The 20,972-nt window shown below is 44.1% G+C and overlaps 1 protein-coding gene across 1 annotated transcript; it reads right to left on the minus strand.

Annotated features, from left to right (window-relative positions):
* Nucleotides 1–1,773: 1,773 nt before the first annotated feature.
* Nucleotides 1,774–19,679, minus strand: LOC311104150 (voltage-dependent calcium channel gamma-1 subunit-like; the record flags this gene model as incomplete). Its single annotated transcript, XM_084145841.1, has 4 exons — nucleotides 1,774–2,015; nucleotides 4,570–4,707; nucleotides 7,300–7,374; nucleotides 19,439–19,679. 4 exons carry the CDS (start codon nucleotides 19,677–19,679, stop codon nucleotides 1,774–1,776), a joined length of 696 nt encoding a protein of 231 aa, XP_084001967.1.
* Between the last annotated feature and the right edge of the window lie 1,293 nt (nucleotides 19,680–20,972).

The following is a 20,972-nucleotide window of genomic DNA, read 5'->3' on the forward strand; positions in this document are numbered from 1 at the left end:
CACACACACACAATTTGGCATACACACCAACGTACGCATGCACACAAGCACGCACGTACACCAGTGGAGGCTGCTGAAGGAGGACGGCTAATAGTAATGGCTGGAATGGAGTCAGCGGAATGGTATCGAGAGAGAGAGAGAGAGAGAGTGAGTGTATTGGCATTCAGTGCAGACAATGTATCTGCCCAATCATTACAGACCTTGTTGCTTTGATCACTGTGGTGGGCGGTTTGTGTTCAAGTTAGATTGTAATGGATTGTTTGGTGAAGCTACTATTGAACAAAAAACAACATTATATGTATCATCTTTATGGGCCCATGTACTGTATATACGCTGTGTATTCTACGTTGTCTTGGTAAACAATAAACAGCAGTAAAGCTCCCTAACTAACACAGTAGATCATTGTACAGGCATTGCACTGGAGCTTCAATATGGTTTAATCCATTGATACATGTTAAATAAATAAACATTGTTTGTAGCTGCCTGGATGCAACATTCATTAAAGCATTAAGTTATTTCTTTTAAAAATGTAGAAAGCTAAAGCGACATTTATATTAGAAGTATGCAAGACAACAGCTCAAACTATATTAAATGACACAGAGTATCCGCTCACTATGTTGCTAGGTTCTTTAACTATTTCTGTCTGTGTTGTCACTTTAGGCAAAAGTTACATTTTAATACTGTACACTATGGGTGCGTTCGTAAATTCGCTCTAGAGTGTCAGAGTGCGCTCAGAGTGCTTTGACCATTCCTAAATTCAGAGCGTTGTCAGATTGTCCGTTGATAAATTCAGAGTGTTTCGCTCTCGGAGCGTTCAGAGCACACACTGGACGCTCTGGACAAAAGTAGGGTTGATCCGAGCGTTCTGACCTCACAACGGCAGTCAAGCACCCACGCTAACTGGCTAAACTTGGTTAGCTTACTTGCTAGCTACTTCCAGACACAAATGAGAGAACACCTCACTCTGAACATGTTACCCACCCTTGCAGAGCTGCTAGAGGTGCTAGAGTGTTTCATGTTATCAAGAGGGTTAGTGACTGTAACTGTATTACTGGCAACAATTTAATTACCTTTTTTGTCGATGTTTACTTACATCTGTCATAACAACCGAGTTTAGGAAGTTCGGAAATTCATAAATTATTCTGCGCTCTGGCACTCTCCAACTAGAGTGGTCTGCAATTGGAGTAGGTTGCCATGGTGAATTTACGAACACACCCTATATCAGGGCAGTCCTCAAGTGCCACAGTGTCTGTTGCTTAGTAACGGATGATATGGACCAGGAGAGTGGACACTCTCTGCAATCAATGACACAAATGTATCAGTTAAGGACCAAAGAAAGGAACATATGTGGCCCTCGAGGACTGCTCAGAGTTCCTGCCTTACATCTTATCTTTATCTGTACACTTAAAACCAAGCAGTGTAATGCAGTGTTTCCCCTTCTACCATTACTTAGGCGGGGTGCCCCACTCTCATTCCTTTGTATCATTAACTCTGTTGCCCCCACCACCAGCCTCAAGTTAGTTTATCTTCAGTTGGATTCTATTACAAATGTATGGTTTTGGCAGCCTTGGTTGAAGATTCCCCTGGTCTAGTCTGGTCTGGTCTGGAATAGACTAGTCTGGTCAGTTCTGTTTCAATCTTTTCTGATCTGGTCTGTTCTAGTGGAGTCTACTACTAGTCTATGGGCTCCATGGAGTCTGACTCTGTGTCCATGCAGGTCTCCCAGGGGTTGATCTGGTCAGGTCAAATCTGTTCTAGTCTGATCTACTACTACTAGTCTAAGGGCTCCATAGAGTCTGGCTCTGCATCCATACAGGTCTCCCAGGGGTTGCGTGGCATCTGGGGCATGGAGATGATCAACAGGCTGAGGCCACTGAAGACCAGGAGGACAAAGGAGGCGCAGGCACATTCAAACGACCAGGAGTAGTAGTACTGTTCCCAGACGGTCTCCTCGCTGTCAATCATCCGCTTGGTGGAGTTACGCATCACCTCCACAGAGATGATGATGCAGAGACCTAGAGGGAGAAGGGGCACAGGTCAGGATGGATGGGCAGATGGATGGATGGATGGATGGGCATACGGACGGATGGACAGATGGAAAGAATATACAAACTAATGAATGAATTACAGTTTTTCTCAATTGCTAAAACACTAAACCCTATTGTCTGAACCAAATGCTCAGTTGCCTGAACCCACTGATTGAATCAATCACTCTTTTGGCAAAACCATAAGCACTTTTCTCCTGTTTAGACATAACTTGCCAACACATTTTCATTGTGATGCACCCGTGCTGCATAATGGTGAGCACAGGTGACAAAAGTCAAACACAATTAGAGCACAGGTGTCACCACTTGAACACAACAACTCAAAATTGATCACACTTGTGGCTAATGATGTGAGGGAACATATACAGTAAGCCAGTTCAGAGAGCACTGGTTTGTGAGGCCCTACAATGGATAGAAATCTGAGAGGAAGAGTTCGTGTGAGAGGAGGTCGAGGTGGTCGAGGTGGTCAGCGAAGACAAAGAACAGTAATATCTGATGAAATCAGAGCTACTGTGATTGACCATGTTCTTGTCCATGGTATGAGCATGAGGGAGGCTGGACAAAGGGTACAACCAAACATCAGTAGATTCACTGTGTCCACCATAATCCGAAGATTTAGAGAAGAGAACAGGTAATTACCTTTTTTTGACATTATAGTACAGTATGTAAATGTTGACAGCAATTACTGTATGACATACTATATACTGTACCACAGTATACTGTAAGTAAATATATGTTTCAGTACATCACTGTACCAATGTACTGTAGTATTGTAATGGAGGGTTGGTCTAACTGTTTGTAGGCCTAGTATTCCATGTATATTTTTTGTAACTCCATGTTCTCTTTTTGTAGAATTGAAAGACTGCCACATGGGGGTGGGAGGACAGGTATGTTCTCCCCACACCAAGAGACCCTAATTGTTGATATGGTCCGTGAGAACAATGCCATTAAACTGAGTGAAATTCAGCAGAAGATCATTGAGGACCATTTAAATTTTGAGGGTATCAACAGTGTCAGCCTCTCTACTGTTGATCGTGTCCTCAAGCGCAACAGACTGCGCATGAAACAGCTATACAGAGTGCCCTTTGATCGCAACTCAGACAGAGTCAAAGAGCAAAGATTCCAGTATGTACAGGTTGGCATATATCCAGACACATTCAATGTTGATTACTCTAAGTAGTGATTTACTGTAGTGGCCTAAATCACTTTTTCCGTATCACTTATAAAACGATATCTATTTCTACAGAGGGTTTTTCAACTGGATGCAATGGAAAGACCCCATCAATACATCTACATGGATGAAGCTGGGTTTAATCTCACCAAAAGGAGAAGGAGAGGCCGTAATGTGATTGGCCATCGGGCCATTGTTGGTGTTCCTGGGCAGCGTGGTGGCAATGTCACATTATGTGCTGCCATCAGCAATCATGGGGTTGTCCACCATCATGCCAACCTGGGGCCCTACAACACTCACCAGCTCCTCATTTTCCTCAATCACATGCGAGATGCTTTGTTAGGGCAGCAGGATGAGCATCCCATCTATGTTGTTGTTTGGGACAATGTGAGTTTTCACAGAGCCCTCCAGGTTAGAGAGTGGTACAATATGAACCAAGGTTTTATCAATCTTTGCCTTCCACCGTATTCCCCTTTCCTAAACCCCATTGAGGAATTCTTCTCCTCATGGCGGTGGAAGGTATATGAACGCCAACCTTACACCAGGGTAAATCTCCTGCAAGCCATGGGACTTGCCTGTGGTGACATAGGTGTGGAGGCATGCCAAGCCTGGATACGGCATGCCAGGGGTTTTTTCCCCCGTTGCCTGGCCAGACAAAATGTGGCCTGTGATGTGGATGAAGTCCTGTGGCCTGACCCAGTACGGAGACATGATGCTGTGGCTGAGTAATGCACTTATTTGTATATTTTTTTACTTTATTTTTACATGGGCTTACTGTACACAAGTGGCAAACGCATAAGATTTCTGTTTGTTTTTACAAGTGCTACATGTAAATGCACAAGATTTCTGTTTTGTCTTTTTGTACAAGTGCTAAATGCACAGGTTTTTTTTGTTTTGCAACATGCATTTAGCCTACAGTGAACAATAAACATTTATTTCTCCAGCTTCATGTCCTGAGCATTGTGTTTTCTATTTTTCTACGTAGTGTTTAGTGACTGTTCAGTAGTGTTTTTAATTTTGATTGACTCGGGGCACGATTTGACAACATAGTTCAGTTTTGAGCACAGATTGAACTGTTTTGAGGTGAAAGTTTGGTTTTGCAAGAAGAGTCTGAGGTTTTGTGAATGTAGCTTGAAAATTGGGTTTTGTGTTCACAGTTAAGAGAAAAGGAGAGCAGCTTTCAAGAAATGTGTCTTAGCAATCGAGAAAAACTGTAACAAACGGACAAACTAACTAACAAATGAACAAATAACTGATGGACCTGGGTGGACAGGCAGAAAAATGTACCATGTTCTTCGTAGTCATGCCTGATGTATGACGTGAATATCTAAGTTAAAAGTAGATGTCTCTGACCTGCGAAGGCAAAGAACATCCCAGCAGGCCTCAGCAGGTAGTCCCGCCCCTTCCCGAAGGAGCACATGACGCACAGCGACCCCAGGGTCATGAAGGCCAGGCTGAACACAGCGATGGCCGCTGCTGAGAGGTTGTACTCTGAGAGAGAGAGAGAGAGAGAGAGAGAGATACCAGCACAAGCTAAAAGCTCAAATGTAGCAAAAGATGAGGAGAGGTACACAGTGGGGGATATTGGCATTCAGTGCAGACAATGTATCCTGTTCAGTGGAGAGAAAATGTTCTGGAATGGGGAGATACTATCTGAACTTGTCCAATAAGAACACATATTCCCATTTTCCGTTGCAAAGCGTTTTAGCACAGTGTGCCTTACTGAACACTGAACATGGCCAGTTTAACGTTGTTTATGACAGCATTAATGGGTCAACTTTGAGGTTTTGTATTGTAATAAACACCTGCTAGAAAGAAGGATCCTCAAGTCAAGCATTTCGGAGGATCAGGGCTTCAATCTGTTTACCTTTCATCATTATTTCCAACAGAAATCCATTCAGTTCTTACTGTAAACCATCTCCCATTCTAAGGCATTGGAACTCCCTCCCACTAACCCATCCCCCCTCCAATTAACCTTAATCAGCATGAAGAGAATACAGCAGAGTGCCATCTTGAACAGTGTCTTCATTAACCATCACTGACAATATAGTTAGCCAGGTTGAACCAGCAGACTGAATGGTGCGATCACCACTGTTTCACTGAGCTCAGCATTCAGTCTGGTTTAACCATGCTACAATACACTAAAACTGTCTATTACCACTACTTCTAGCAGAGGAGTGATGAAGAGAGAAGCCTTGTCTCCAGGTGACTCATCGGGCTCTCCTCTCTAACCCGAGTGGCGCAGTGGTCTAAGGCACTGCATCGCAGTGCTAGCTGTGCCACTAGAGATCCTGGTTCGAATCCAGGCTCTGTCATAGCCGGCCGTGACCGGGAGACCCATGGGGCGGCGCACAATTGGCCAAGCGTCGTCCAGGGTAGGGGAGGGAATGGCCGGCAGGGATGTAGCTCAGTTGGTAGAGCATGGCGTTTGCAACACCAGGGTTGTGGGTTTGATTCCCACAGGGGTCCAGTATGAAAAATAAAAAAATAATGTATGTACTCACTAACTGTAAGTCGCTCTGGATAAGAGCATCTGCTAAAATGACTAAAATGTCAAATGTAACCCCCCTCCAATCCTCCAGGCCCATTGTACAGATTAAGATAAGCCAGGGCTGACTTTCCTGTCTTAACTCCCTGACTGAGCAGCCGGAGAGCATTGAGCGTGAAATAAGTGTGATCGTTCCACTCAAATAGCTAGTTTTGTCATGGCTTGGCTGTGGAGAGACATGGAGGGAGACATACAATCTGTGTCTGCGTGCGTGTGACCTTAGACGTTAGGCTCGGCTGCCTCTGCCTGTCGTCCTGCGAGGGAATATTATGTCTGCGTCCCAAATGGCACTACTTTTGACCAGGCTCCATAGAGGCATTTGGGACACAGACACAGCCTATAGGTCCACACGGCAAAGTGACGTTTTCAACTAAATTCACACAAGCAGGGATGAGCGGGGTACGGAAGCAATCTTTCCCCATTGAAAGCAGTGCAGAATCCTGATTTCAAGCAATAATGACACACATAGTTAAACATGTTTATATTATAACTGGATTCTAGCTCCCGTACAGCTGTTGTGAGTCACCAGTCAACTCCATTACACTCAAAAGTTACTTCAACTTCAACCAGTGAATGCTAGCGATGGCTAGCTATTCTACCTGTCTGTCTTAATGAGCGTTAGCATGCTAATAGCATACCCAGCAAAATAAAATGTATATTTTAAGGGGTATGCAGTAGGTTATTAACAATATCACAAAGTATGTTGTATCTGACATTTCAAAAAACATTCCCAGCTAATGAGAAAACAGTCATGGTGTTTAATTGAAGAGAATGAACAGGATTTAAGAAGGCAACCTTGGGGCTAATTTGTATGGGTGCCAATAGCAGATTTTGAGGGATATTTACATCCGTACCTCAGTACGGATGTAAGTAGAGAGCACTGTGAAACGTCAATCCGTGAGGAACTATATCAATCTGATAAATCAAAGGGCCATTCAGTGGCTGATATGGGTGGAAGGAGGAGGAGTCTCCTGGAATAGCATCTGTTTTAAAAAGAGCAATGTGAGATGTAACTAATAGCTAATCGCAGGCACGTCTGGCATATGTTTTTGGAGGTGCGTGTGTGCGTGTGCGTGTGCAATGTGTGTGTGTGTGTGTGTGTGTGTGTGTGTGTGCGAGAGAGAGAAGAGGGGAGAGAGAGAAAGGAAGAGAGAGAGTGTTTGCCAATCACAAAGGGTACCATTCATGTCTGTGTTTTGGTACGGCAGTGACTGAATGTGTTTTATTGTCATGCTGAGAGTCCAATGAGTCAGTACCATAGACACAAAGTATAAATGTAATTCATAGTCACCATGCCTCCCCCTCTACAGCATAGGCTGATATTTAAGGAAATGTTTCATATTTGAGGGAACTGTACTCATGTATTAACCAATTTACAACTCAAAATTCAAGTTGTACATTGTCTAAAACCGCCATAGAGAATTTCACAGTGGTGAAACTGACCGAATGTTATTTTGTTTATTATTTTCCAAAAGCTTGTGTTGCACTGTGGCTCATTCACCTGAAGCCTGTAATGAAGGAGAGAGAGAACTCACCTTTCTGAGTTTTGGCTTCAAACCCTTCTGCCTCTTCTTCCTTAGTGAAGTGTTTGAAGTAGGAGCAGTTCTTGGCTGCGGAGGGAAAGAGATTAAAACATTTATTGAAGTGGGTGCAGGTGCATGGTGGCTCTGGGTTGTATCTGCCTCCCAATGCACCAGCACTACCAATTAACCTGGCAGACATTTTCTTTTCTCAAAGACCCCTTTCTGTGGTTGCCATGGCACGGTGAGGTCGTCTAGGCAGAGAGCTCTGTAAATATTGTACATAATTTTGTTATTTTTTGTGTGTTTTTTTGTTGCATTATTAAAATACTTTGTTGGGCTTTGACTGCTCTGGGAGTTGATCACTTACATCTCGTGGTCTTGACTCTCAGAGTTGCAGAATTGGGATGAAAAGTCTATATTTTTGGCTTATAGCTAGCTAGCTAGCTACCTGTTTGGATTCAAATAATGCATCCCCGGCTTTATTGTTTCCTCTGTCAAGAAGAATTACAACAAGTACTGCATGCTGTGTCCAAAGATGGCAGAACAGGCTCAGGGACTGTTCGTAGCCCTTTCCTACAGTCAAATGACAAAATCGCCCTCTAGTGGCCTCATGGGTGGAATGTTATTAATTTGTTCATAATTTCATCATTAATAAACATTATTTCAACTCTATATCTGACATGGTACAGGTGTCTTCTTTTCTTTAAGCCCATAACCATGTGTGTGAGGTGTATACTTGTGTTTCAAGGTAGATTTGTTTAAGACAACCAAAAAACACTCTGTGTGACCCTGATTTAGCCCACTGCAGTAAAAGGTTACCACTGCCAATATGTGGTGGCTTTTCGTGTGCTTTTCAGCAGCCATGGCATCACACAGGTGGGTGCTACATGTTCGGCAATGGAGGACCAGTACCTACAGAGGAGCGGGACCTGTGGAGGAACTGACTGTCGGAGAAGCAAATGTGGTTCACTGATGACGAGCTCCGGGCCTGTTTGTCAGATTATCTTTGTTTCTCTCTGGCTGTACCATCGATGCCTAATCCCCTGAAACGACACTGCCATTCCAATCCAAACTGCCCCAACTCACAGCCTTTCATCCGAAGCCAAATAAAGGTATTTAATCTCCATCTCTAGCATCTCAATTTCAATTAGTTGTTTGTTTGTTTTGGTTGTTATGCGCTTTGAGATTATTTTCTGTCAATTAAATAAATTATTATTATTATTAAACCCATAGAAAATGAAAATCCAATTTGAGATCTCTTCTTTATCACATTTAATTCTCATAGAAAACATTTGTAGAGTATTTTCTCATACTTCTCATGTTTTGCTCCAGAGAAACAACCATGTATAATCTTAGATTTGTCTCACTCTAATCAAAATATGAGTCCAAATTATCTTAATCAAATAAATAAAGGGTACCTGTATGTATCTATCCATTCATTATAAGTGACAATTAACTCATCCTGTAGATTATTGTAGATTATTGTAGATTCATATTTCTAAGATGTTGTATTTCCAGTACCTTCCTCCCCAGAAATTTGATCCCAGAGATTTGAAGCATTACTCCCAAAACACAGCTATGTTATGTGCCTTGGTGACATGCTTATATAAATGTGTCCCAGAGTCATATTCCCTCCTCTCCAGCACCTTCCTTTTCCCAGAAATCACACCTAGGTCTATACATAGGCTGTTCTCAGTATTACTTACACAAGTCATCTGTTTATGTTTATTTCACTTGGACACACATCTCTAAATCCATAGAGTGACGTGGAGCAGCTGAATGCCACAGGCCCTTAACCTTCTGTATGTCTGTTTCCTATCTCCCTGGACAGAGTGATGGAGAGGTATGGTCTGTTTCCTATCTCCCTGGACAGAGTGATGGAGAGGTATGGTCTGTTTCCTATCTCCCTGGACAGAGTGATGGAGTGGTATGGATGTATAGACCAAGGAGACCCCTCTATCCCCTCTCCTCTTCTTCCCCTCTCCCTATCGCCCTCTCTTGCTCCCTCCCTGTCCCCCAATCCTCTCCCTGTCACGCCCTGACCTTGAGAGGTCTGTTGTCTTTAGTTGGTTTGGTCAGGGTGTGAGATTCTATGCTGGAGATTCTATGTTTGTGATCTAGGTAATGTATTTCTATGTTTGGCCGGGTGTGATTCCCAATCAGAGACAGCTGTCGCTTGTTGTCTCTGATTGGGGATCATGCTTAAGTAGCCTGTTTGCCTACCTTAATTGTGGGATCTTTTTCCGTGTTAGGCTTGTATGTGTTTAGCCTGAGGACGGCGCGTTACGTTGTTTCTTGTTTTGTTTAATGTTTATTTGGTTTAAATAAACATGTTCGCATACCACGCTGCACCTTGGTCTGACCCATCTCTCAACGATCGTGACACTCCCCCCCAGGGACGGCCTGTTCAATAGGGCGATATGGGCGACGCACTGCCAAACGGGAAAAGGAAGGGATTTTTTTTCTAATCAATTATATCACGGCAACAGTAGTTATCAGTGTTGTAATCTATACGTCTGATCTGCCACAGTGCCACACTGCCACTAAATGTCGAATCAGGCTAAAGTCGTGCTTCAAATGGCTCCACCCCCTTTTGGGGCGATTTCAGTCAGATTGAAAATCGCCCAGAACTTCTGTCATAGACTCCCATGTAAAATCTATTTTTTTCAAATTTCAGAGCCTTCAATACAATCTCAATGGGTGTCTGTGGGCTTGCACTTACGCGCTTTCGTCATACGTTACGTAACCATGAACGTAACTGAGAAAAGAGTGGATTGTTTGAAAGAAGTTCCTTTTTGTCGGCGAACAAATGAAGATAAATTGGCAACGAAACAATTAGGACCTCCCAGACCAAATTTAATAATTCAACAGGTTTCTACTAAAGGCGGAAAGTCCTACACCCGAGGATTTTCCAAAAATTGGTACGAACGAAAAAAGACATTGCCACTCACTCAACTGGATGACGAGGGATACAGGCTAGCTGTCCGCCGCCACAACGATGAGGTTAGTGTTGATAATCACAAGTTTACTGGATGTGGATATGGTGTAATAAAGGCAGTTTATTCAGAGGTAAATATATCTGGAATCGCGTTCACGGACCCGTTCGTCAAACTCTTAAAAATGAACTTGGGCTGGGAATTGCCAGGAACCTCACGATAAGATATATGCATCAGCATTGCGAGTCTCATGATTCTATACGTATTGCGATTCGATACTGTGATTTTATTGCGCACCATATGTCTGTTGCAGAGGGATCAGAAAGCCATGAGAACGAGTTTTGATCAGTCATGGAAATAAAAGTGCTGAAAACAAATTGGCTCCCAATGTGAAAAGATTGAGAACAAGCTATGAAGGAACAATAATGGTGTTTTGGTGCAGGTACAGCCAACTAGCGCTAAAATATTGCGATATTGTCAATACAGTATATCGTAAAGTATCACTATGTAACTCGATTTCTTTCACCCCAATCCCTCAAATTAACGGTAAATAACTTAATTGTTTGCCCCACATTTAGCTAAGATGATTAGCTAGCCAGCTAAAATGTTTTAGTTAGTTAGCAGTCGCATCTACAATAGTTTACTGTCAATAACATGTCTCCAAAAATGACGTGGTGTCTCCAATTGTGTTGACATTTTACAATTGCAATGCGCATCCATGAGTATCCACTTTCTGTAGCTCAGCTGGTAGAGCATGGTGCTTGTAACGCCAAGGTAGTGGGTTCGATCCCCGGGACCACCCATACACAAAAATGTATGCACGCATGACTGTAAGTCGCTTTGGATAAAAGCGTCTGCTAAATGGCATATTATTATTATTATTATTATTATTATTATTATTATTATTATTATCTGAAGAGAGCCCCGAAACATTGTGTGCAGACATTTTATGCAATAAATGAAGTAGGTTCAATCTAGTAGTTCTGATCTTCTGATTGGTCCTGATGAGTTGGGCGAGGTCCCCTGCAGGCTACTGTCACTGTTGCATTGGCTCTGAGTCGGGTTCTCTGTCTTCAAATGTTCAGCCTAAGAGAGGGGATTTTTGTGTGTGTGTGTGTGTGTGTGTGTGTTTAACAGTGATGATGTGTGTGTGTGTGTGTGTGTTTAACAGTGATGATGTGTGTGTGTGTGTGTTTGTGTGTGTGTGTGTGTCCTCAGAGCAAGAACTCGTGAGTTGGAAGAACTGAGAGGCCTATGGCGTGGGTGTTGTCCTTGGCCACCTGCTGACAAGGCTGACAAGATAGGACCCTTTTGTCCATTGTTATTGGATAGGAACAGAACTTATAACCAGCTCCTGACCTAAATAGATCTTAGCACAACATTTTACTCAACATATCATATTCCATATTCACTATAACAAATATATTTACTACGACATTAGCAAGAACCGCCACATCCTCAGCCGGCTAATCCAGTGTGTGAAGTTTTGCGGAGTGTTTGAGTTAGCTTTGCGAGGCAAAGATGAAACTGAGGGCTCCACCAACCCTGGTAAGCCAACACTTTTGAGATCAGTCAATAAATGCTTCTGGTATTGACTTATATGCTGCCCCTGTCTTCATGTTGTTGCTGGACATATCTTTTTTTAAATGTGTGTAGGTCACCTAAATCATCAGAAAAATTGCCCCTCCTGAGAATTTTTTCAGGAGCCGCCACTGCTCCCCCCTATCCCAACAGAGGAGCATGATTGTTACTCAGGATGGAGAAACACTAAAGAGGTAACCTAGCAACAGGCTGCTCAGTTTTTTTGCTGGTGTTTTTTTCAAGTAAAGGCCCATCGAACAGGAGAGGATGGGGGTTTAGAGCATGCCGACGCTTTCAAGCCCTGAATAACAGCTCCATTTGGCTAGCCTATTTCCATCAGAGAGGTGATTGTACTGTATACAGTGGGGAGAACAAGTATTTGATACACTGCCGATTTTGCAGGTTTTCCTACTTACAAAGCATGTAGAGGTCTGTAATTTTTATCATAGGTACACTTCAACTGTGAGAGATGGACTCTAAAACAAAAATCCAGAAAATCACATTGTATGATTTTTAAGTAATTAATTTGCATTTTATTGCATGACATAAGTATTTGATACATCAGAAAAGCAGAACTTAATATTTGGTGCAGAAACCTTTGTTTACGACTGCACCGTAGCTCAGTTGGTAGAGCATGGCGCTTGCAACGCCAGGGTTGTGGGTTCGTTTACCACGGGGGGCCAGTATGAAAATGTATGCACTCACTAACTGTAAGTCGCTCTGGATAAGAGCGTCTGCTAAATGACTCAAATGTTTAAAAAAATTGACCTGGGGAACCAGGTGTGTGCTATTCATTATCAGGTAGAACAGAAAACCAGCAGGCTCCGGCCCTCGTTGTGTAAGAGTTGAATACCCCTGCTCTAGAGGAACCGTTGCTTTGTGTTGCCTACCACTGTGAGAGCTTCTCTTTGCCATTACAACAGCACTCAACACATATACAGTACATAGGCTGTGAAGACTCAAATGGTGCTGATATGCCATGTGAGATTCTGGGGATAATATTTGGGGCCGTATCATTGACCTTGTGGTTAATAAGCTAACTTAATTCCAGTGAAGTAGGCAATTAGGAGGCGGTATCGCCTGTCAGTTTCGGTTTTCATTCCTCCATTAGACCTCCTCGTCCTCTTCTTTCTCTATCCTGCCTATTCATTTTCCTCTGTTTCCTCTACTCCCTCTTCCTCCCTCCTCTATATTCCTCTTCATTTCACTACTCCCTTCTCCCTCTTCCTCCTCTATCCTCCCTATATTCCTCTTCATTTCACTACTCCTTCCTCCCTCCCTCCTCCCTCTTCCTCCCTTCTTTCTTTCTTTCCTCTCCTCCTCATCCCTTCTCCTCTTCACTCCTCCTCTTCACTCCTCCTTCCTCCTCTTCACTCCTCCTTCCTCCTCCTCCTTTCCCCCCGTGTCCCTCTTCAGGATGTGGTGTCCTAGACATGAGGTAATGGTCTTCAAAATGAATTGACTTTTAACAGGTGGTTTACTTGTGTTTTCTACTCTATCCAATCAAAGTGAAAAGCAAGTTCACTACCTTCCTGCCATCAATTGAACCCCTGGAAATTGATTCATTCTGGTAGCAGTGCTTAAGGGCAGATTACATTGTCAACAGGAGAACAGTGGCTATATGAGAGGGAGTGGTGAAGAGAGAACTGTTCTTTTTAAGTCCAGGTGCAGAATGACCGTCAGATTCTGGGTCAATGTGAATCGGGGGGCTTTTAAAAAAGGCCAACCCGCACAGAGCACTCATAACTGGGTCGCAACGGCCTAAGATGGTACTCAGGGGTGTGTGTGTGTGTCTGTGCGTGTGTGTGTAATTTTAATGGCATAACCCTCCTGAGAGAACAAAGTTACAATCTATGGTTACTACAAGTCCCATTACACTATTTTACTTTATCACTACCGTCACCACCACTGTCATCACCGTCACCACCACTGTCATCATTACCAACACCATCACCATCACTACCACCGTCACCATCACTGAATCCACACACCTGCCAGGTTGTTTTCTGAATGCTACAGTATGTTGCTCACACACGCACACTCTTCCACACTCACACATGCACACACACGCACATACAACCCCCTGCTGTCAGCTAGTCTAGGGTCCGTCCCAAGAACTAGGACAAGCAAACAAAGCAGAAAAATGGAATAGGTGTTTTAAGTGCAAACATGTTTTCTCCAGGCTACATCTGTGCATTTAAAGACACACTCCACTTTAGCCCTCGCACTCTCTCGACTGAGCAGGCTGAGAAACTGGTGTGAAATTGGGGCCACCTGTCTCAGAGCACTTGTGGTGGAGGGGGAAGCGGACCTGGAGGTAGGGAGGGTCTATCTGGCTTGACTGTCTGGGGGAAGGCTCACCTTCTGGGAGGCTGGGGATAAGGGAGAGAGGGACATGGAGGGAGGGGACAGGTAGGACGAAAGGTACAGGAAGGGAGGGAGGGATGGAGGGAGGGCAGTTAGAGGAGTCTGGGAAGGAAAAGGAATGAAGTCTGGAGATCCAGGCCCTATTGGACCAGCTCAACACATCTCCATCCAGAGAGGTCATGCCCATAGCGGCACAATGGCCCACTTTTTAAAAATTATTATTTATACATTTTTCAGATTACTACACTTAATTTTTATGTCCATAAAAAGAGTATCCCCCTCCCCTATTCTCCCTAATAAGTGGTTCCTTCCAAGGTGCACCACGGAGCAAAGATATGCTTGGCAGGATGCTAGATACTCTAGTGCATGCAGACAGTATCATCAGTGGAGGAGGAGAGAGAGTGTTGAGTGACACACACAGTGTTTGATTTGATCTGCCGGGGATGGGCAGGATTCACAGGAGGTATGTTTTTTTTTATCAATTTGATCAAGCTGTGTAGCCTATTGATTTTGTTGTTTCTCTGTAATACTAGCCACCGAGCAATTTCATTTAAGATGGCTTTCGCTAGCCAGCTAGATAGTTATGAGGTTGGGAACCTATCTACCAAGCCATTTCAGGCTATCATATAAAATAATGGGTGCATAACACCCTGTCTACATCAATTGCTACTACATGGCTTGTTGGCAGCTTATTTAGTTCATCCGAATGTACAGTTCCAGAACACCGGGGTTGAGAAACACTACAGTTTACACCCATCTCCATTAATCCAGCTGTGTCTCATCCTGAAGTAAATGCCTTGCTCAGGGACTCCAAAAATACAACCCTTCTGAGAGTTGAGCCAATAACCATCTGGTCCCTTCCTCCCAAATGAACAGGTAATTCAACTGTCTACTATATACAGTCTATCTGTTTGTGAGGCACTTACAGTGAAATATTCCTCACAACAGACACACACACACACACAGACATCACTCCAACAATATGCCCCTAATGTTATTTTCTGGCTGACTGGACGATGGTGTTCCTGAAGTGTATGTTTGATTTAACACCACTCAAGATGTCATGCGTCATTTATAGGGAAGGTCATTTTCTAAAGTCATTCGGCATTTCGTTGCGGGAGATAAGTGGCATAATTGTGGCGGTAAATGACAAAAGTGTATGGCGAACAGGAATGAAAGGAAATGAACAGGGACACACATCGCACGGTGATCAGCTTCAATCTGTTTGGAATGCAAAGCATGTTATTAAGGTGAGTCACCCTGACTCCACACTGTGGGTAGACATTTAGGTGTATATAATCCTGTTGTGTTTTTCACACAATTTAATCAGAGACTATTCTTTGCTGATCTGTGCTGTGTGGATGAATTCTGCCTCCCACCCAAACTCTGTCCAACCCCCAGCCCCAACAGCACGTCTTAATGAGCAGCTAACACATACCATCAGGTGACTGTGTGGCTGGAAACCTGGATAAATCCATTACGCCTCACTTTCCTCTGGGTCACTAACAGCCCCTAATGTAACAGGAGGCTGAATAAATCTGGCTTGTCCCCAAGGGCCCTCGCAGTGTTCTACAGGAGCACCATCGAGAGCATACTGTCGGGCTGCATCACAGCCTGGTACGGCAACTCCACTACATCAGACTGGCCAATAGCTTCTACCCCCAGACCATCAGGCTGCTGAATAGCCACCATTAGTCAGCTACCTACTCCCCTTGTCTCTCTCCTCATCCTTGAACGAGACCCTGTGGACATCTAATCGAACACCCATTCACAGGCAGTATTGAGTGAATACTGGCCTGAACAGAGATGAAGAGTCACTTCCAACACTGACAATACTGTAATTACTCAATGCCAATCCTATCTTTGTACTTGCACTTATAAAGAAACATATTCTCATGTCCATATTTGTAACCGTTAATTATTTACATGCCAGCATATCCCCATGGCTTTCACACCTGTATTTATACTGCCTGTCTTTCAAGTGTGAAGGACTGAATGTAGTACATCTAGCACATCCAGTTTGTTTGTCAATTCACACACCTCGGTTGGACTAGCGACAGTCTACGTTTCTATCAGAGTCTCCCTAACACTCTGACAGCAGCTGGGAGGCACACTCTGTTTAGTCCAGCAGGGATCCAGAGGAGCAGCAACAGAGGGGTCTGTAGGAGAAGGAACAGAGGGGTCTGTAGGAGGAGGAACAGAGGAGTCTGTAGGAGGAGGAACAGAGGAGTCTGTAGGAGGAGGAACAGAGGAGTCTGTAGGAGGAGGAACAGAGGAGTCTGTAAGAGGAGGAACAGAGGAGTCTGTAGGAGAAGGAACAGAGGGGTCTGTAGGAGGAGGAACAGAGGGGTCTGTAGGAGGAGGAACAGAGGGGTCTGTAGGAGGAGGAACAGAGGGGTCTGTAGGAGGAGGAACAGAGGGGTCTGTAGGAGGAGGAACAGAGGGGTCTGTAGGAGGAGGAACAGAGGAGTCTGTAAGAGGAGGAACAGAGGGGTCTGTAAGAGGAGGAACAGAGGAGTCTGTAGGAGGAGGAACAGAGGAGTCTGTAGGAGGAGGAACAGAGGGGTCTGTAGGAGGAGGAACAGAGGGGTCTGTAGGAGGAGGAGCAGAGGGGTATGTCCATCACACAGCCCACCACCTGATCGGACACTAATAAAACTATGGTATTCAAAGTAGTGTTTTTGCGGACTATAGTCACCTCAAACAACTTTTCCCTGTAATCTAGAGCCTTAATCATTACGCCTAATTCAAAGATATGTCTATTTTTCTGCAAAGGTTATCTAAGCATACATCTTTACCTGTTCATTGTAATTTTAATGTATGATTCATGTCTTATGAGTGTAGTATAACTTCCACACTGGTATATAGTATCATAACCCAAGAATTAAAGCAATTATAGTATTTTCTAATGTCTACCAACCTTGCCAGCAGGCATGCCAGCTAAGATAGTTAGACAAGCTACTCTAACTTGATTGATAGCCTGAAATGGCTTGGTAGATAGGTCCCCAATCTCCCAACTTCATAACTATCTAGCTGGCTAGCTAAAGCCAACTTAATTAAATTGCTAGGTGGCTAGTATTACAGAGAAATAACAAAACATTTTAAAAGGCTATCAATCAAGTTAGAGTAGCTTGTCAAGAAGGAATCAATAGGCTTCAAAACTTGATCAAATTAATTTACAAACACACCTCCTGCGAGTCCTGCCCATCACCAGCAGATAAAATCAAATCAAAAGCTGTGTGTTTCACTCTACACTCTCTCTCCTCCTCCATTGACGATGCTGTCTGCACACACTAGAGTATCTAGCATCCTGAGGGGATACGTGCTCTTGTGCCCGCTATGGGCATGACGCCTCTGCACACACACACACACACACACACACACACACACACACATTTACATTTACATTTTAGTAATTTAGCAGACACTCTTATCCAGAGCGACTTACAGAGCGACTTACAGCAGTTCCTCTTGCTGCTCCATAGGTAAGTACCATGGTCTTGTAGTGGATGCGAGCTTCGACTGGAAGCCAGTGGAGTGGGCGGAGGAGCGGGGTGACATAGGAGAACTTGGGAAGGTTGAACACCAGGCGGGCTGCAGCGTTCTGGATAAGTTGCAAGGGTTTGATGGCACAATCAGGGAGGCCAGCCAACAGCGAGTTGCAGTAGTCCAGACGGGAGATGACAAGTGCCTGGATTAGGTCCTGCGCCACTTCCTGTTTGAGGTAGGGTCATACTCTACGGATGTTGTAGAGCATCAACCTGCAGGAGCGAGTCACTGCTTTGATGTTTGCAGAGAACGACAGGGTATTGTCCAGGGTCACGCAAAGGTTCTTTGCACTCTGTGAGGGGGACACTGGAGTTGTCAGCCATGATGGAGAGGTTATGGAGCGGGCAGGCCTTCCCCAGGAGGAAGAACAGCTCTGTCTTGTCCACACACACACAGTTAAACCTGCCTCTCTCTCTCTCTCTCTCTCTCTCTCTCTCACTCACACACACACACACACACACACACAGTTAGAGCTGCCCCACCCGCACACAGTAACTTTGGGGGTCTGTGTGTGTCTGTGTGTGTGTGTGCATATGAGAGGGTACCACACTCACACCACTCACTCTCAGCTCTGTCTCCTCTACCCTCTGCCCTCTTACTGACACTGACATCTGGGGAGATGGATCTGGAAGTGTAGAGGGGCATGTCTACTGTACGCTCAGACAGAAAAGCAGGGGGAGAGTGTCTGAATCCCAGACAAATTAGACAAATTCAAATTGGAAGGCTGCATATTGGTAAGGACCCCCACCAGAAACAGCATGATACAATGCAGCCCATGTAACCCCTCGCCCTTTCCTTACCTCACTGTAGGGTTACACTAATAACGAGACAGAGATGGTCAAGAGCCCCTTGCCTCTGGGGAGACACTACTAGACAGAGAAAGGGGTTAACTACGTTTTTTTTTGCCTCAGAAGAAGACCGGGGTTAGAAAAACCCACACCTTCCAGGCAAGCAGACATTACATTTTAATTTTTTAAAACATTTTTAGTCATTTAGCAGACGCTCTTATCCAGAGCGACTTACAGTTAGTGAGTGCATATATTTTTATTTTATTTTTCATACTGGCCCCCCGTGGGAATCGAACCCACAACCCTGGCGTTGCAAATGCCATGCTCTACCAACTGAGCTACATTAACACAGAGACAGGAGGGCAAAGAGCCATTTACTGCTCTGCTAGTTATTAAACTCTGTCTATGTCCCAAATGGCACCCTATTCCCTATGTAGTGTCTGGTCAGAAGTAGTACACTATATAGGGAATAGGGTTTCATTTGGGACACAGCCTTACACTAACTTACACAGAGGGTTAGAAACAATCACACTGCACCACCTGCAGGTTGGCATTTATTGGGATGACTTGTGTACTGGAGGCAGCTCTGCAGGGTGGTCACTAGCTGGAACACCTACAAAGTCATAAAATTGGATTTTAAACCTAACCCTAACCCTAACCTAAACCACACTGCTAACCTTATGCCTAACCCTAACCTTAAATCAATACCAAAAAGCTCCTTTTAGTTTTCATGGATTTTTACGATATGTAGCCAATTTTGACATTGCAGCTGGCCAAACAAGTGGAAATAGCTCAGCTCTGCCTCCGGGACAAGATTCATCCTAATAAATGTCAACCTGCGTACCACCTGGAGGATATACAGTATAGGCCCCTTAGCTCTAGTTAGACTCACTGACTCTAACAGAGACAGAGGGTAAAAGCAGCCCTTACCTCCGGGCAGACTGATGGGGCCACAGCCCAGGCCCTCTGGGTCCTCTTCCACCATGAAGATGGTCTTCATGCAGAGCTTCCAAAGGCCAAAGTGGGCCGTCTCGCAGGTGGCGTTGAATTTGTCAAACGGCGGACTCAGTACAGTCCAGTGGTCCGTCACCATGGCAGCCAGCATGCAGGAGATGCCCACCAGGATGACGAAGAATGTGATCTTCACCTTGGTCTTCTTCTCCTCCAACATGGTGCTGAGAGAGTGTGTGTGGGGTGTGTGTGGATGGGGTGTGTGTGGGTTCAGAGAGTGTGTGAGAGGTGAAAGTGTGTGTGAGCGTTCAGAGAGTGTATAAAGTGTGTGTGTGTTGTTGTGGATAATAGTAAAGGTTCCTGTGAGATTGTCTAGCTCCTAGAAAGCAGCATTAAGAATTTGTCTCTGTCTTCTCCAGCAGCCTCAGTAAAGCACGAAACGTCTCCTCTCTCTCTCCAGCTCTCTCCATCCACAGATCTCTGCTTCTGCTCGAAGAAAAGGGGCCAGATAACAGTGCCCTAGATTCCTACTCTCCCTCTCCCTCCCAGGAACACGTTTACAGTGTTTAGCCCGAGTCTATACAGCACTGCTGTGAAGAAGGATGTGAAATATTTACCAAAACCGTCCCCACTTCGACCAGTCTGAGATACTTGGGGTCAGGGGTTAGGTGCTGTGATGGGGTACGATCAAATGAGACAGGTTGAGGGCTCGACCTGGTTAAAGCTTTCATACGACATTGAAGATTCAGAGGTGGAAAAGACGAATATCTAAGACAAAGTAAATATTGCACACATTCTACGGATATTGTTATTCTATATATCCTTTTAATGAAATATTAATATTTATAACATGTTCTTTTTAATAGATTCCCTGTGTTATTTCTACCTATCAGAAAGTGTCTTTGTGCTCTCTGGCTCCATGTAAGGGGCTCATGGGAGACTTCCTTCATCACGAGCTGATCTATTTCTCCACCAATCACTGAGGGGCCTGAGACACGGGGGGGCCCACCTGATAGCTGCACCCAATCCAAATTCGGGAAAAATAAGGATATATTTAAATCTAACAGAGGACTAAAGATATGAAGATAAGATATCTTTACACCTTAATAATTGACAGTGAAGGAATCATGAAAGGATTGTATTTAACCTACTGAGTCTGGTGGTACAGTATAAATCCTTTGTTATTCAAGTACATCTATTTTGCAGATGAATGTGTACAATCCTTGAAAAGGCATGTAATTGTATAGCAACAGGTGTCTCACATTATTTCAGTTGTTGTGTTGTAAGTGTATAGTATTCTATATGTATAGCTGCTTGATGATGCTATTAAATCCACCATTTCTACTCTACTGGAATATAAATGGAACGAATTCTCAGATTAAATAATGAAAAAAGTTACTTTTTTGGACTGAACGAATGAAACAGAATCAGAGAGAATGTGTGATATAATCTTCCTCCACCATGAAGATGGTCTTCATGCAGAGCTTCCAGAGGCCAAAGTGGGCCGTCTTGC

This window comes from Coregonus lavaretus (genome assembly GCF_964263955.1).
Source record: "Coregonus lavaretus genome assembly, chromosome: 2".
Lineage (NCBI taxonomy): Eukaryota > Metazoa > Chordata > Actinopteri > Salmoniformes > Salmonidae > Coregonus > Coregonus lavaretus.